This window comes from Bubalus kerabau, chromosome 21, assembly GCF_029407905.1.
Source record: "Bubalus kerabau isolate K-KA32 ecotype Philippines breed swamp buffalo chromosome 21, PCC_UOA_SB_1v2, whole genome shotgun sequence".
In the NCBI taxonomy this organism is placed as follows: Eukaryota; Metazoa; Chordata; class Mammalia; order Artiodactyla; family Bovidae; genus Bubalus; species Bubalus kerabau.
The window spans coordinates 7,125,001-7,137,679 of record NC_073644.1 but is presented as its reverse complement, the minus strand read 5'-3'; the positions used below and the strand labels follow the sequence as shown (position 1 = coordinate 7,137,679).

Genomic DNA, 12,679 nt, shown 5'->3' with positions numbered 1-12,679 from the left:
CTTTGACCAGAAAGCCTCGTCCTTCTGATGCCTTTGTTATATTCCTGCCTCTCACAGCTTTTCAGTTGTCTCTAAGTCCTTTAAGTGTTTGGTTCTCCAGGGTGTCTGTTAAGTGGCACTTTGGGTTTCAGAGGACCTATTAAATGGCTTTTGAAGAATGAAGTATGAATATTTCCTTACAGTTTTAGGGATTTAGGTGTATCCATTGCCAGATAGTTTATATCCCAAACTGTAACTCCCAGGCAACAGGATTCTGCTCTCAAAGATCAAAATTAGTCAACACTTTTCAAAGTTAATATGTCCTGGGGATTTGGTTTTCATGGAGGTAGCACTTGATTTAGTTTCTGTGCTGTCTCATGGAGTGTTCCATTTTAATGTTCAATTTTTAGGTAGAAATTTTCTTTTTGAAACTTTTTTTTGTGGAAAATACATAAGCCACTATTCTAAATTTATGTAAAAATTCACTGCACTGTTTCTATAAACCTGCCATACATTCTTTATTTTAAATAGACAGCTTTTCTAAATCATTGTGCTCTGCTTAGACAAGTTCTGTCTCTATGGTTGAATTTATGAGTGGATTTGAATAATAAATTCACATTTCAATGAACATATTTTCATTAAAACTGTAAGGTTTATTTTACTGTACTTTTAAATAATGGCTTATTATTAAAGCTATACTTTAGATTCATGCAGTTTTTGAAACTTAGTGCATGGTTATAAGGAGGCAGACAAAAGAGTATGAAACATTGTTAATAGTTGAGGGTGATTAAAGATAGATAAAAGTTTTTCATTGACAAAAGCAACAGGGCCACCAGCAGAAGATTGATCTAGGTAAATATACACATTGTACTCTCAATCTCAGCTCTTCTCAGGCAGTAGAACCACTGCTGGGGAATAAGTTCAAATGCAGTTATTTGTTGGCATCATTATCGTCTCTGCTGGTATCGTGTTATTGCTCGGTTCCTGAAATGATATGGTTTTTAGAAACTAGGCTTGTTCACATATGCAGAAAATAGGTACTTTCTTAGCATGCCCTCTTAAGGCAGATAAAACTGAGTAAAAGTAAGAGGAAGATGCTAATGGAGCTCTTTTTAGAATTCTTTATGCAACTGTCTGGTCAAGACATGTTGCTCATAATTGATGTGTCCATTACTTGAATTCTCTTGTAATTATAGTCAATAAGTCTTGTAAATGTGTTAAAGCTCACTAAAAGCATACAAATTCAAGAACAGAGTAAGGCTAATAATTTAAAATAATCAATGTAGGCATTTCAGCACTTAATTTCCCTTGTGTGTTGATAGCTGATCATTCTTAATCCATTAAGATTTATTTAGTCGTTTACAATGCAAAATAGGTTTGCACTGGTCACTTGTGCCATTTGAAAATGTCCACCAGGTTAAGTGCAGAATGTAGTCCATTAGTCTTCCTTGACTATATGTATTAATTGCATTTAAAATCAAGTTAATGTGGATGTGAAAGTGAGGTAACTATCAATATGTGACAAAGTAACCCTACTTATATAAGTTACATCATTGATTGTAACATTTAGTAAAAGTTAGCATACTTTTTAACAACTGGTGTTGGGCTTATCAGTAGGAACATTTTTATTGTGTTCTGAGGCACCAAAAAAAGCTGTGTTTCTGAGTACCCAATGTCAGCCCGCATTTCGGTTTTGAAGTCTTTTTTTGGGAGGAGATTGCTCTCCAGGTTTTAATCCAACTTTTTTTCCCCTCCTTGGGGCATTTTAGCATGAATTGCCTCTCTGATTCTTTGCTTATATCCATGAGATAGTCATTGAAGGATGGTTATTAATGGCTGACTGGAAGAGGGCTTATTCTTCCAATCGCTGTTTTCATATTTTGTGATTTACTATATGTTTTATGTAACCTTTTCTTCCCATCCTTAAGACGACAAAAGCAGCACTAGAAGAAATAAACGAGTTTTGGTCATCAAGGACTGTGGGGAAAGCCTCCCGATGCTTGCTGGTGTGCGGTCGTCGGCACAGCAGAGGAGGAGTGTCTCCTTGGCCTCTCAGGGTGAACTGGGGAGAGTGGGTCGCTTTCTTCCCACCCCGTCCAGGCAGCGGGGCTTTAGTTGCGCGCACCGGAGCTCATCAGGCCCGAAGACTGTCTGAAGCCCATGCTTTCTGTTCCGAGCCGCTCTCGGCTGCCGTTGGCACAGTCTTCATATGGGAAGACGGGGAGCGGGTGGCTTCGCTGGGAGGTTCTTACGTCAGGGCTGGTGTGGCAGCCGGGCCAGCGTGGGCAGAGGAGCTTAGGGGGACTCCGCCTGTGCACGGCCAGCGCAGGGCGCGGGGGCGCAGGTCTGCTCAGGGCTTCACGTCCGGGCTCTGCGTGGCGGCGGCGCTCAGTGTTTTGTTGATGGAGGAATAAGCAGGTGGATGGGTGAAGTGTTCAGTGTCGGGAAGGCTGTGGAGTGGAGAAGCTTTAGGTGATGGGTTGAATCCGTCTTCCTTGACTCTCTGACCTAGTCTTCCTGTGATTTTTCAAGTGTCACGTCAGCGTGTACATAGGGGTTGACCGTGACTGAAGTTGAGGAAGGCCAGTGCAGGCCTGAGGAGAGGCTTAAAGTCTTTGGAATTCTGTAGGTAAAATTGTAAGAAGGTGCCAGAAGGCTAGAGACCCTCTTCATTTACCCCTTTCAGAAAACCTCACAGACCAAATTAAAAAAAATAAAGCCAAAAACAAAAACCAAGGAATGGGATGGTTTAATAATAAATAATAATTTACTTATTTCTAATAAATATGTATTTGATAATCTCAGTATGCCTAAAGTGTGATAGTGAAAGTGTTAGTCACTCAGTTGTGTCTGACTCTTTGCGACCCCATGGACTGCAGTCTACCAGGCTCCTCTATCCATGGGATTCTCCAGGCATGAATACTGGAGTGGGTTGCCATTTTCTCCTCCAGGGGATCTTCCCAACCCAGGGGTTGAACCTGGGTCTCTTGCATTGCAGGCAGATTTTTAATTGTCTTCCCCAGGGAAACCTAAGGCAAATTTAAAATATGAGGTTTTACAAATTTTACCTGATAAATACTATGCCTGGATTCATGTTGGGATGGTCCTGGCAAGTTTAAAAATGGAAACACCATCAGTTAGGAAAAAAGTGGGGACATTTCTTGCTTTCTTGTACAGGAAATGTGACCTCTAGTCTCCAGTATTAGAATTTTCATGGCACAGAAAGGAGATGTTAATACATCTCTTCTGTGCATAAGATACAAAAAGCACTCAGGGCCTCCATGATTTCTGCATGGAAACAGTCAGCAAGGTGACTTACGTAGGCGTGGTCAGCGCACCAGCAGTGATGGCTGAAGCCCGCAGGAGCCGCAGCCTCTACCAGGGAGCCATGTGCCTTAGGTTGCAGGCCCCTGGGGTCCCTGTCTGGACTCCTGGGGTGGAACTAGAGGGCCTGAATCACAAGATACTTGGAATCCTTTCACCAAAATTGTAACACATATGTTGAGAGAGCTTTATCTTTTTGTTTAGAGCCCTGGTGTTCTTGTTGATTAATAATTTCCTAATTACCTTACCTTTAATGCAGTGTAATTTAAAGTGCAGGTAATTGATTCTTCTCACTCTATTCTTTCACAAGCCCCTTTATAGAATTCCCTGTCGAGATGAAATGTTTCCAAGTAGTGATAGGCTTAGTTTCTTCAGAATCATTTAAATAAACTGTAGTTTCTAATGTGACTGATAGAATGGGATTGCTGTAAGCTGCAGTCTCAACCTGCTTTTGACATTTAAACATATAAAGCTGACTAGATATAACCATTCAGGTGCTAAATATATTTTACATCTACTTCTCAGAGTAGAAATGGAAGTATTAAGAGATCTGGCTTCATTGTCATTGAACTGTGAAATATTCAACCTTGTCTGCCTGTGCTTAGTACTGTTGACTTTTTTATTTCTGTTATAAGATTAAAATTAAATGCTTCACTTTTTTTGTCAGCTTTTGGGAATTAAATTGAAATTTAAGACTCTAAAATTTTTTACTGAGTGCTTCAGTTTCAACAAAGTATTCTGGGAGGATTTCTTTTCCCAAGGGCATTGCACCAAGTTCCATTGATCAAAAATGATTTATTGCATTTTTTTATTTGAGCTCTTTTTGTGTATTAAAGTCCACATATTTCACATTCTGCCTGACTATATTAGAAGAGGTACTTCACCAAGTAGGTACTATATATGCTATGAAAAATTTGGAAACACTGTAACAGTTTTAAACTGATTTTTAAAAACATGATTTTGATTTATTTGAGGATTTAAAGGTTAGAATTAGAAAATGGTATAGTCATGTTACACTTTGAGAGTGTTGCTTCTTGTTAATATGGGTACTGATAATCTATTAGTACCTATTTGCCAGGTAGAATCTACCTATTACTGACAATAAGTTTGTGGACTCTGAAATAATTTTATCTCCTTATGTTTGAGTATGGATTAATCTTATTTCTTTAGGAAATTAAAAAAAAAGTTGGTACTGTGTTGAAATTTTTTGTTGAAATACTTGTGCTTGAAGTCAATAATAGCCAGAATGTCAGTTCTTCTGATTTGCTGAATCATCACAGATTTTTGGCTCTAAAATGATCATAAAAGCAAATAATTTATTCACTGTATATTCCTATACTGTGTGCTATTAAAAGTAATATAGGGAATAATTTGGGATAAATGTCAGGAAAAAAATCTGAAATACCATTATAATGTGAATAAATTCAAAGCTGCAGAAATATGAAGGAACCAGGATGTGACCACTGAGAAATTTATTTGATAATAAATATATTTTAAAAAGTATCAGCTACTCTATAAGCATTTATGTTTTAAAAATGTTCCATTTAAAATGTTGAGTGACTTTAAAAGCTATTTTTGTGAATTGTAAGAAAAATATTTGAAATTATTTAGCTCATCTTATCTGTTAATACTTAATACTGCTCAAGTGTATCACTTTTGACTTTAAATTTTAGAAATGTTGTTGAAAGTTAGAAATACTCATTGAAACATTTTAAAGTCTTATTAATGGAATAATTATGAAATGCATGTCTGTTCAAGTTAGAAAGGAATGCAAGTGTTCCATTTTGGGGACAGAAAATTTTAATTAGACTATAAGTAAGATTTAAGATCTAGGCCTCTTTTAAAACTATCAGTAATGTATTATTCAAATTCAAATCATATTTTATGTTAAATTTACTTAGGATCAAAACCATTCAAGTGCAAGATATGCCATTTTGCAACAGCTCAGCTTGGCGATGCCAGAAACCATGTCAAAAGGCACCTTGGGATGAGGGAATACAAGTGTCATGTCTGTGGGTGAGTAAATTGAAACCATCTCTACCTCGGTGAACCAGGAAGCACGTGCGGGATATCCATTGTTTCAGGATTCAAAACTGATATGAGTAAGAGTGGCTAGAATTATGCATGCGTATCCTCCTTTCCATTGTTATGGTAAATTCCTTAAACACAGTTATGACATTCTTCTCCCACTTCTAATCCTGTGCTGAAGATGAGCAATTTTATGGGCTACAAGGTCAATTTGAACCTGTAATCTGTAAATTGACTAAATTATAGGATGTTCATTCACATTGCCAGAGAGAACTGTAAATTCCATTTAAAGACATAAAAAAATACATAATATAGCTTTAGGAGTGTATGTGTATGTTTTTTTTCTTTTCCTATACTGCTCTAATTTTAATCGCATTAATGGTTCTTTGGATCCATTGGACATATTCTATAAGGAAAAAAGCAGAAAAAGATTTCATTTCAGAGACCTGATTATTGAGGCTTAAAAAACCAGGGTATAAAGTATGTTTTTGTGTCACTTTATTTCAAAAGTTGTTTTCCTGTTTTAGTTAATGGCTCTTTCCTCCTAAAGAATCATTCACAATGTTTAATTGTCACTCAAATGTCTTACATTTAATAGGAAGCACTGAGATGCTTAATGTAAAACTAATTAATTTAGCAGAAATGTTTAAAAGGCTTTAAAATGCCATGACATCTATGGTATATCATAGGACATTCAGAGCTGGGTTTTTAATACCTTACTTCTGATTATAAGTATATTTTAATGTTATTATGCTAGAGAAATGAATTAATAAGTGCATCATATAAAAACACTTTATGTGAAACCTGAGAAACCTGCAGTTCTTATGGTTGGTTCACAAAACACTTCAGATTCAATTAAATTATGCGACGTGCACATGTTATATTAGGTTTCTTTTTTCAGTGAAAGATTCTTCTGGTTAGCACTACTGTATAAATACCTTTTAAGTCACAAACAGCTTCTGTTTTTTAATGGATAGTGCATTTCATCCCAGGATGCAGTTGCATTTTTTGACCCTTAAGATAGTTTTTACAAATAACTTTGCAAGCAGTTTTATTAACCATGGTCTGTGATTTATTCATTGGCAGAATTGATGGTTCAGTGACTTGGAGCTAAAGTAAATGAAGATGAACCTTTGCCCTGAAGCCCCCTGAAGATCAGTGGGAGAATGAGTTTTGTTGCTACTGATTTTAGCTGCAAGGGTCGAGTGCCAAATGGTGCATTTTAATTGCTCCAGGTCTTGGAATTTTAAAAGATATCTCATTTCTGTTTTTACCATGTGAATTATAGCAAGGAGGAAGGCCCAGACTGTGGTGAAGATTTGCTATAAGTTGGCAAAAACAAAACGAAACAAAACAGTTTCATCCTCATTTCTGGGAAATAAGTAAACAGTTTTTGCATACTATATTATTAGAAACCTGATTCCATTCCTTTTTTATTAGTGTTATCAAGACCTGGGAAGAGAAGGAGAGACTTTCAGAGAGCAGTTTCCGACACACGTGGTGTCAGAAAGAAACCTGACCGGTTGGCTCTGGGGGTGTGATTTGAGCACTGTGCTCTTGCTTAGCTCATTGCTCACAATGTACGACTGACGTGTTGCACTGTGGTTTATACAGTGATTCCCAAGTAGATTCCTGAGTAGAGTTGTCAGTACATGGAGGTATGTTGAGTTTTATGCTGCTGTCATAGAGGTCTACATGTGTATGTGTGCATGTGGAAAACGCAATCTAGATTCCCAAACTGTATCTCTTAGAATTACAGTAGTTGTTGAATTTTATTTGACCAAGAAATAATAATTCTTAATTTGTTTACGTAAAATTTGACTTAAAAGTCACATAACAATAATTTGTACAGGGGAGATATTTTTACAGTGAAGCTAAAAGTTGTGAAGAATTTCGGTAAACTGAAGAATGCCTATTGAGTCTGTGTAGTTGACACAGAACAGTAGTGAGTGAAATACCCTTCAGTGCTGAGGACAAAGTGCCATAGGTTGTTCTGTGTTTCATGTGTTTCAAAGGGATAGAGCAGTATGCAGGTTAAAAACAAGTAAAAAACATGAACAGAATGAGAACTGGCTATCAAGTTTGTGGCAGTAGGGAGCACTGGTACATTCACATCACTGACAATGTCGATTCATTATCATTGATGGCTAAATAATCTTAGAAATGCTCGGTGGGCCCATCCGTTCCTGAACATAAGCAGCTCATGCTGCATTTCTTCATTAGCTTTAATTGCTATCAATTTTACCTTTTAAAAAATCATGCTTTCAAAGGTGAAGTGATCTTTCAGGAACATTAACTCTCTAATTTTGTCACAAACAGAAGGTCCTGCCCTGTGTTTTCTTTTCTTTAGTAGTTAGCATCTTAGTGTCTGTTTTAAAATTTTATTCCTAGTCCTTTCACTGTTTGAGTTGTAAGAAAGAAACGGTTTTTCAAACAGTTGTGATAGAGTTATAATATATGAAAACAGTGGAGCAGGCACATTTTTACAGTGAAACTATTACTCACATTGTTGTGCTATTTTTCCTTAGTAACCTCTTGAAAAAAACCTGATATTTTATGGTGAAATTGATGAAAACAACAAATGGTGCATTTTGTTGAATTGAGCTGAGAATTAATATATCAGTTTATTTATGTGATTTTTTTCATATCTTTATTTAAGAAGTTTTTGGATGCTCAGCAAATATGTATCATATATATATATATATTTACTAAGACTTAATTTAAGGGTCCTGCATTAGCTACTCCCTTAATAAAGACTTCCTTTTAAACTATTAATTTCCACTGTTTGAACCTACACTGATCTTTGAATTTTTAAGCTCAATTTTAACATCTCTCTCCCCTTCATCGGCAAATCTTAGCTACAGCTTATCGTGGATTTAAGTTATTTGACAGAAGAAGCTGAATGGATGAGATGTCTAATTTCTAATGCTGGCTAGGATTCAGAGCTCAGGATTTAAGTTTTGTTGACCCATGGTTTACATGCTTATGTCGGGGTATAGGTTTCAAAATGTATTGCTCTGAACTTCCTGTTTTAAGAACATATTATAGATAACTCATGTAAAAGCCTTTCACTCTATTTTCACTTTTAGGAGGAGCAGTTTTTGAATTACAGTTTCTTAATGTTTTTCTTACTTCTGAGCATAACCTCAAGAGGAATTTTATAGAATTTAGGTGAATTTTATAAATGATGGATAGTTAAAATGAAAATGTGCCTCAGGTTGGACATAGGGCTTAGTGGGGGAGGAAATAAAAAAATAATAGAAAGCACCTTACATAGAAGTTAATAGTTTTGTTGGGAACATATGTTTAAAAATAGGTAGACACATTTTTACCAAGTCCATGATCGTTACCTTTGTTATTTTTTAGTAGTCAAGAGCTTAAAATCTCAGTGGCTTAAGAGCATCATTATGGAAACCATGTTTTGTTACATTCATTTAAATTTATTTTGATAATCTTTTTCTCCATGTTTGTATACACACACATGCACACACATGTGTATATATTATACTCTCAAGTATAAATAGTATTTATGGAGTGCTGTGGTTTAGGGTATACTTAATTAACATCCATTTCATTTGTTGAGTCCAGTTTCATGAGATTGCTCATCTCATATTTATTACTCCCATTGTACAGATGGCAGACTTGAGAGTAAAAGTATTTTTAGTGGTGGAGGTAAATTATGTGGTAGTAATGGTAGATCCCTGTTTCCTTCCTTTTAGCTGTGCTTTTTCTTTATTTCTTTGCTTGTGTGATGTCTGTTGTTTTAGTTACTAATTTTCATTTGTACTTATTTTTTTCTCCCTGGTTGTTTTCTCTAGCGTGTGGTAACTGTACTTGCTTCCTTCCAGCCCCTAGCCGCTTTTGTTTTCTGCTTTTCTCAGACTTATATTATTTTAAAAATTTGCTTGCACTGTGTTTTACTTTAACATTCTTGTATTCAGTCTCTTTCTCTTTCTTTTTTCTGGTCTCTCTCTGTTTCACTTTTCTCATATTAAAAAGTTGTTTTAAATAATTTTAGTTTTCCTCGTTCTTTATGTGTTGATTCATTGCGCATGAGTGGTTACAAATTGAACATGTTAGTAGGACAGAAATAATGCCTAAAAGAGTGAAGATTTTATTGTCTTTCCATTAGAATGAGAGGGGTAAAATTGATCATCTTGGCTTTTTGTTTTTCCTTACTAATTACTACAAAAAAGAGTTATTAGAAAATTAGCAAGTGGCCTGTGATTTCAGGAAACCTGGGAGATGAAGCCTAACTTTTTATGCCATTATTCACAAAGACCCCAGTATCCATGATTTAGGGATTATGCAATTTTCTGACTGAGTTCCCTGTATCTAGTCTTGAATCTTGTATATGGAGTTAAACAGTTGAGTAGTACTTACCTAGTCAGGAGGGAATAAGACCATTTACGGAATCTGTCATCTCTGGTTCATGGAAAGATTCTAGACATTTTCTATTGTATATTAATGTGCTTATGAACTGTTTATTCTCAGTTGGCTTAAAAAACCTTAAATAGAAAGTTACTAATGCAGTAAAACTCCTTTTTTTTGTGTGTGTGTGTGTGGCATTACCTAGTTTTTGTGCATTAGAAGGGATCTCTATGTAGATGATTATAATGTCACTTTCTGACCTTTGCAGCTTGAATAATTGTAAATCATTGCTTCATAGCGTGTCAGAGAATGTCTGTACTAGGCAATTAAATGGCAGAATATAATAGACCAAATTATTGCCTGTCATGTTTTCAACAACACAGTTAGTATTTGAGTTACACTTAATCATTACGTGCATTAGCAACTTCATTGGAATCCAGCTTCAGGCTGAGCATGAAGTACATTACATTATTTAAACCTCTAATGGTACAAGTCATTTATTTGTGTTGAAGTGTACAACATGCAGAGTTTCATAAAGCAAGGAACACTTGAGAGCTTAATTTATCCAAATCAAAGTCTAAATGCAGATAAACACAAGTGGCAAAAATTAGTAATTTTTATAGGCTGGAAATATTTAAAAATACATGGTTGTGGGTAATTGTAGGCAGCAGGAATAAATTAAAATCACTATTTTTAGTCTGCTTTGAGCACTAAAGCTGTGTATACCTAAATCATTAAAAGCACCATGGAATTGCATTTTTAGCTGAACAGTTAATTACAGCCATCATATCTACAGATGTATCCAAAGAAAATAAGCTTTTCGTTTGGCTGATTGTTTTGGTTAAAGGGATATAGAAAAAAGAGACAGAAAAACTTGGTTTTATATTGTGTCACACATTATGCTTGTAACAATATGAAGGGTAGCATCTCTCAGTTTTGTAAAAATCAAAATTAACATTCAAGTACTCTTATTATACAGGACATATTACATGTTTTATCTCTATAATATTTTAATGCTTTCTGTTTAATGATATACTTTTGCTTTTAGTTTGAAAAATCTAAAATTCCCATGTAATGCTTATTTTCTCTCTCCCTGTCAGTGAGGAATAACCACATTTACACTAATGGTTAGTGTATTTTTCTGATGCTGAAGTCCTTGAAATACCATTTAAATAGTGAATGGATGTTAATTTATATTTTTTTAAACAAATCACCTTTATTTTGAAAATCTAAGAGATACCATAGTAATTATATTAAAATAAATCACACTCTTTCACAGATATGATTATAGGAGATTTTCCAGCGAGCCATTTTGTGAACCCAGGAGAGCGTTGAGGGCAAGGTTAGGAAAATGGAGAAGAAGCGAAAGAAACCCTCTCCTGTGTCTCCTCACAAGGAGACGAGAGCTTCTGTGTCAAACCATGTCCTGTGCTCCTCTTTTGTGATAAGTGTTTTCTTGCACTTTTGCCTCAAAGAGTCGGGTTATAGATTTATTCCAAAGCAGTGAGATAGATCAACTCGTAAGAAAATAGCAATAGAATACACATTGTCCTTTGTTGGTGTCATGGTTGAGAACATTGACCTCTGTCTCTAAGGTCTTTTGCAGTGAAAAAGTCTTATCTCAGTGACTTAAGTAATTTTTGCTTTATTTTCATTTTAAAATGTTCCATGGTGACTCTAAAAACCTGTTATGGAATCAGGGGATTCTTTATTATTTCCCGGGAGTGAAATGCAGGAGGGCAGCTACTCCCCTCGTTTTCTTTGCTTGTCCTGTGTTTTCTTTTTATTATTAGCCTGTTTTCTCCCTCCCTCTTCCTGTTCATGTGTTTCTTAAATTCCTTTGCTTTCCACAGGGCTTTGCTCTTCGATTTGTCCAAGACTGAGAGACGTTGGAAGTGTAGATAGGGAGGGAAGTACAGTCATGATTGAAATGTTTGTTCATTTCCTATGGGGCATGTTCTTGAGCATTTCCTCTTCGATGGGCTCAGGTGGTGCAAGGGCCCTGTGGTCACGTGCTCTATGTAGGAGACAGACTCGGAGGCAGATGTAAGAGCAGGGCATGGTGGTCCACAGTGGAGGGGTGCCTGGCTTTGCTGGGGAGCACCAGCAAAGGCTTCATTCAGAGCACAGGTCTGAGCTGGGTCTTGAAGGATGCAGGGGTATTTATATACAAGGCAAATCTGGACATTTTTTATTAGTGAGAACAAAAGAGCAAAAGTGATGAGGTATGGAATAGCGTGGGATTTTAAGAACACTGCAAGAAATTCCTGGAGTTTACGTGGCTAGATGGGATGAAGTGGGGGATTTTTTTAAAGTATTAAATATTTATGGATCATCAGCACGTGCCAGTGCTGTTAGTTCTTAGGGTGAAAAGATCAAAATGATACCTGCTGCAAATGGATGGAGAAAGCTCAAGCAGAGAAGTGGCCCAGTCTTTTCTGAATCTTGTTGCTGATTCAGAAGATGTTTCATCCGGTAGGTAGCACTGCTGTGAAGGTGAGTAGGGGCTAGCCAGGGAGCCAGGGGCGGCACGTCCCAGGCAGGGCCTTGGGGATGCTCAGCCAGGGGCACAGCAGGTTCAGGAGCTGCCGGAACCCCAGCTCTGCCCAAGGGGGGATCGCAGAGGACAGGGGACAGGTGGCCAGGGCCAGGTCACAGAGCTGTGCCCTGCCCCCATGCTGAGTGCTGGCTTTTCCCTCTGCTTTCCATCACTTTTTTTTTCCCCTTGTCTGTCTGTCTTCCTACTTTTCTGGACTGTGAAATAGGCAGTGAAAGGAAGAGGCAGAGAACCCAGTAGGCAGTGAATGACTGCTTCAGAATCAAGGGACATGGGTATCAGCCATGGGGAATTATTTTTAAGAGAATTTCATTGTTCGTAATTTTAATTAGGAATGCTATTGATTGTGGATAATTGTAATGGAAACACGTTAATACTGGTTCCATATAACTTTATGCAGCATATAGTTCCAACTAATTA

At 36.7% G+C, this 12,679-nt stretch overlaps 1 protein-coding gene across 5 annotated transcripts in view; it reads left to right on the top strand.

Moving 5' to 3' along the window:
* ZNF407 (zinc finger protein 407) overlaps positions 1–12,679 on the top strand; it is a 384,300-nt gene that overhangs the window by 30,366 nt on the left and 341,255 nt on the right. For all 5 annotated transcript variants that reach the window (XM_055558909.1, XM_055558911.1, XM_055558910.1 and 2 more), the window contains exon 3: positions 5,205–5,319. In XM_055558909.1, the coding sequence (XP_055414884.1) occupies positions 5,205–5,319 (115 nt within the window). The remainder of the gene's footprint in view (positions 1–5,204; positions 5,320–12,679) is intronic.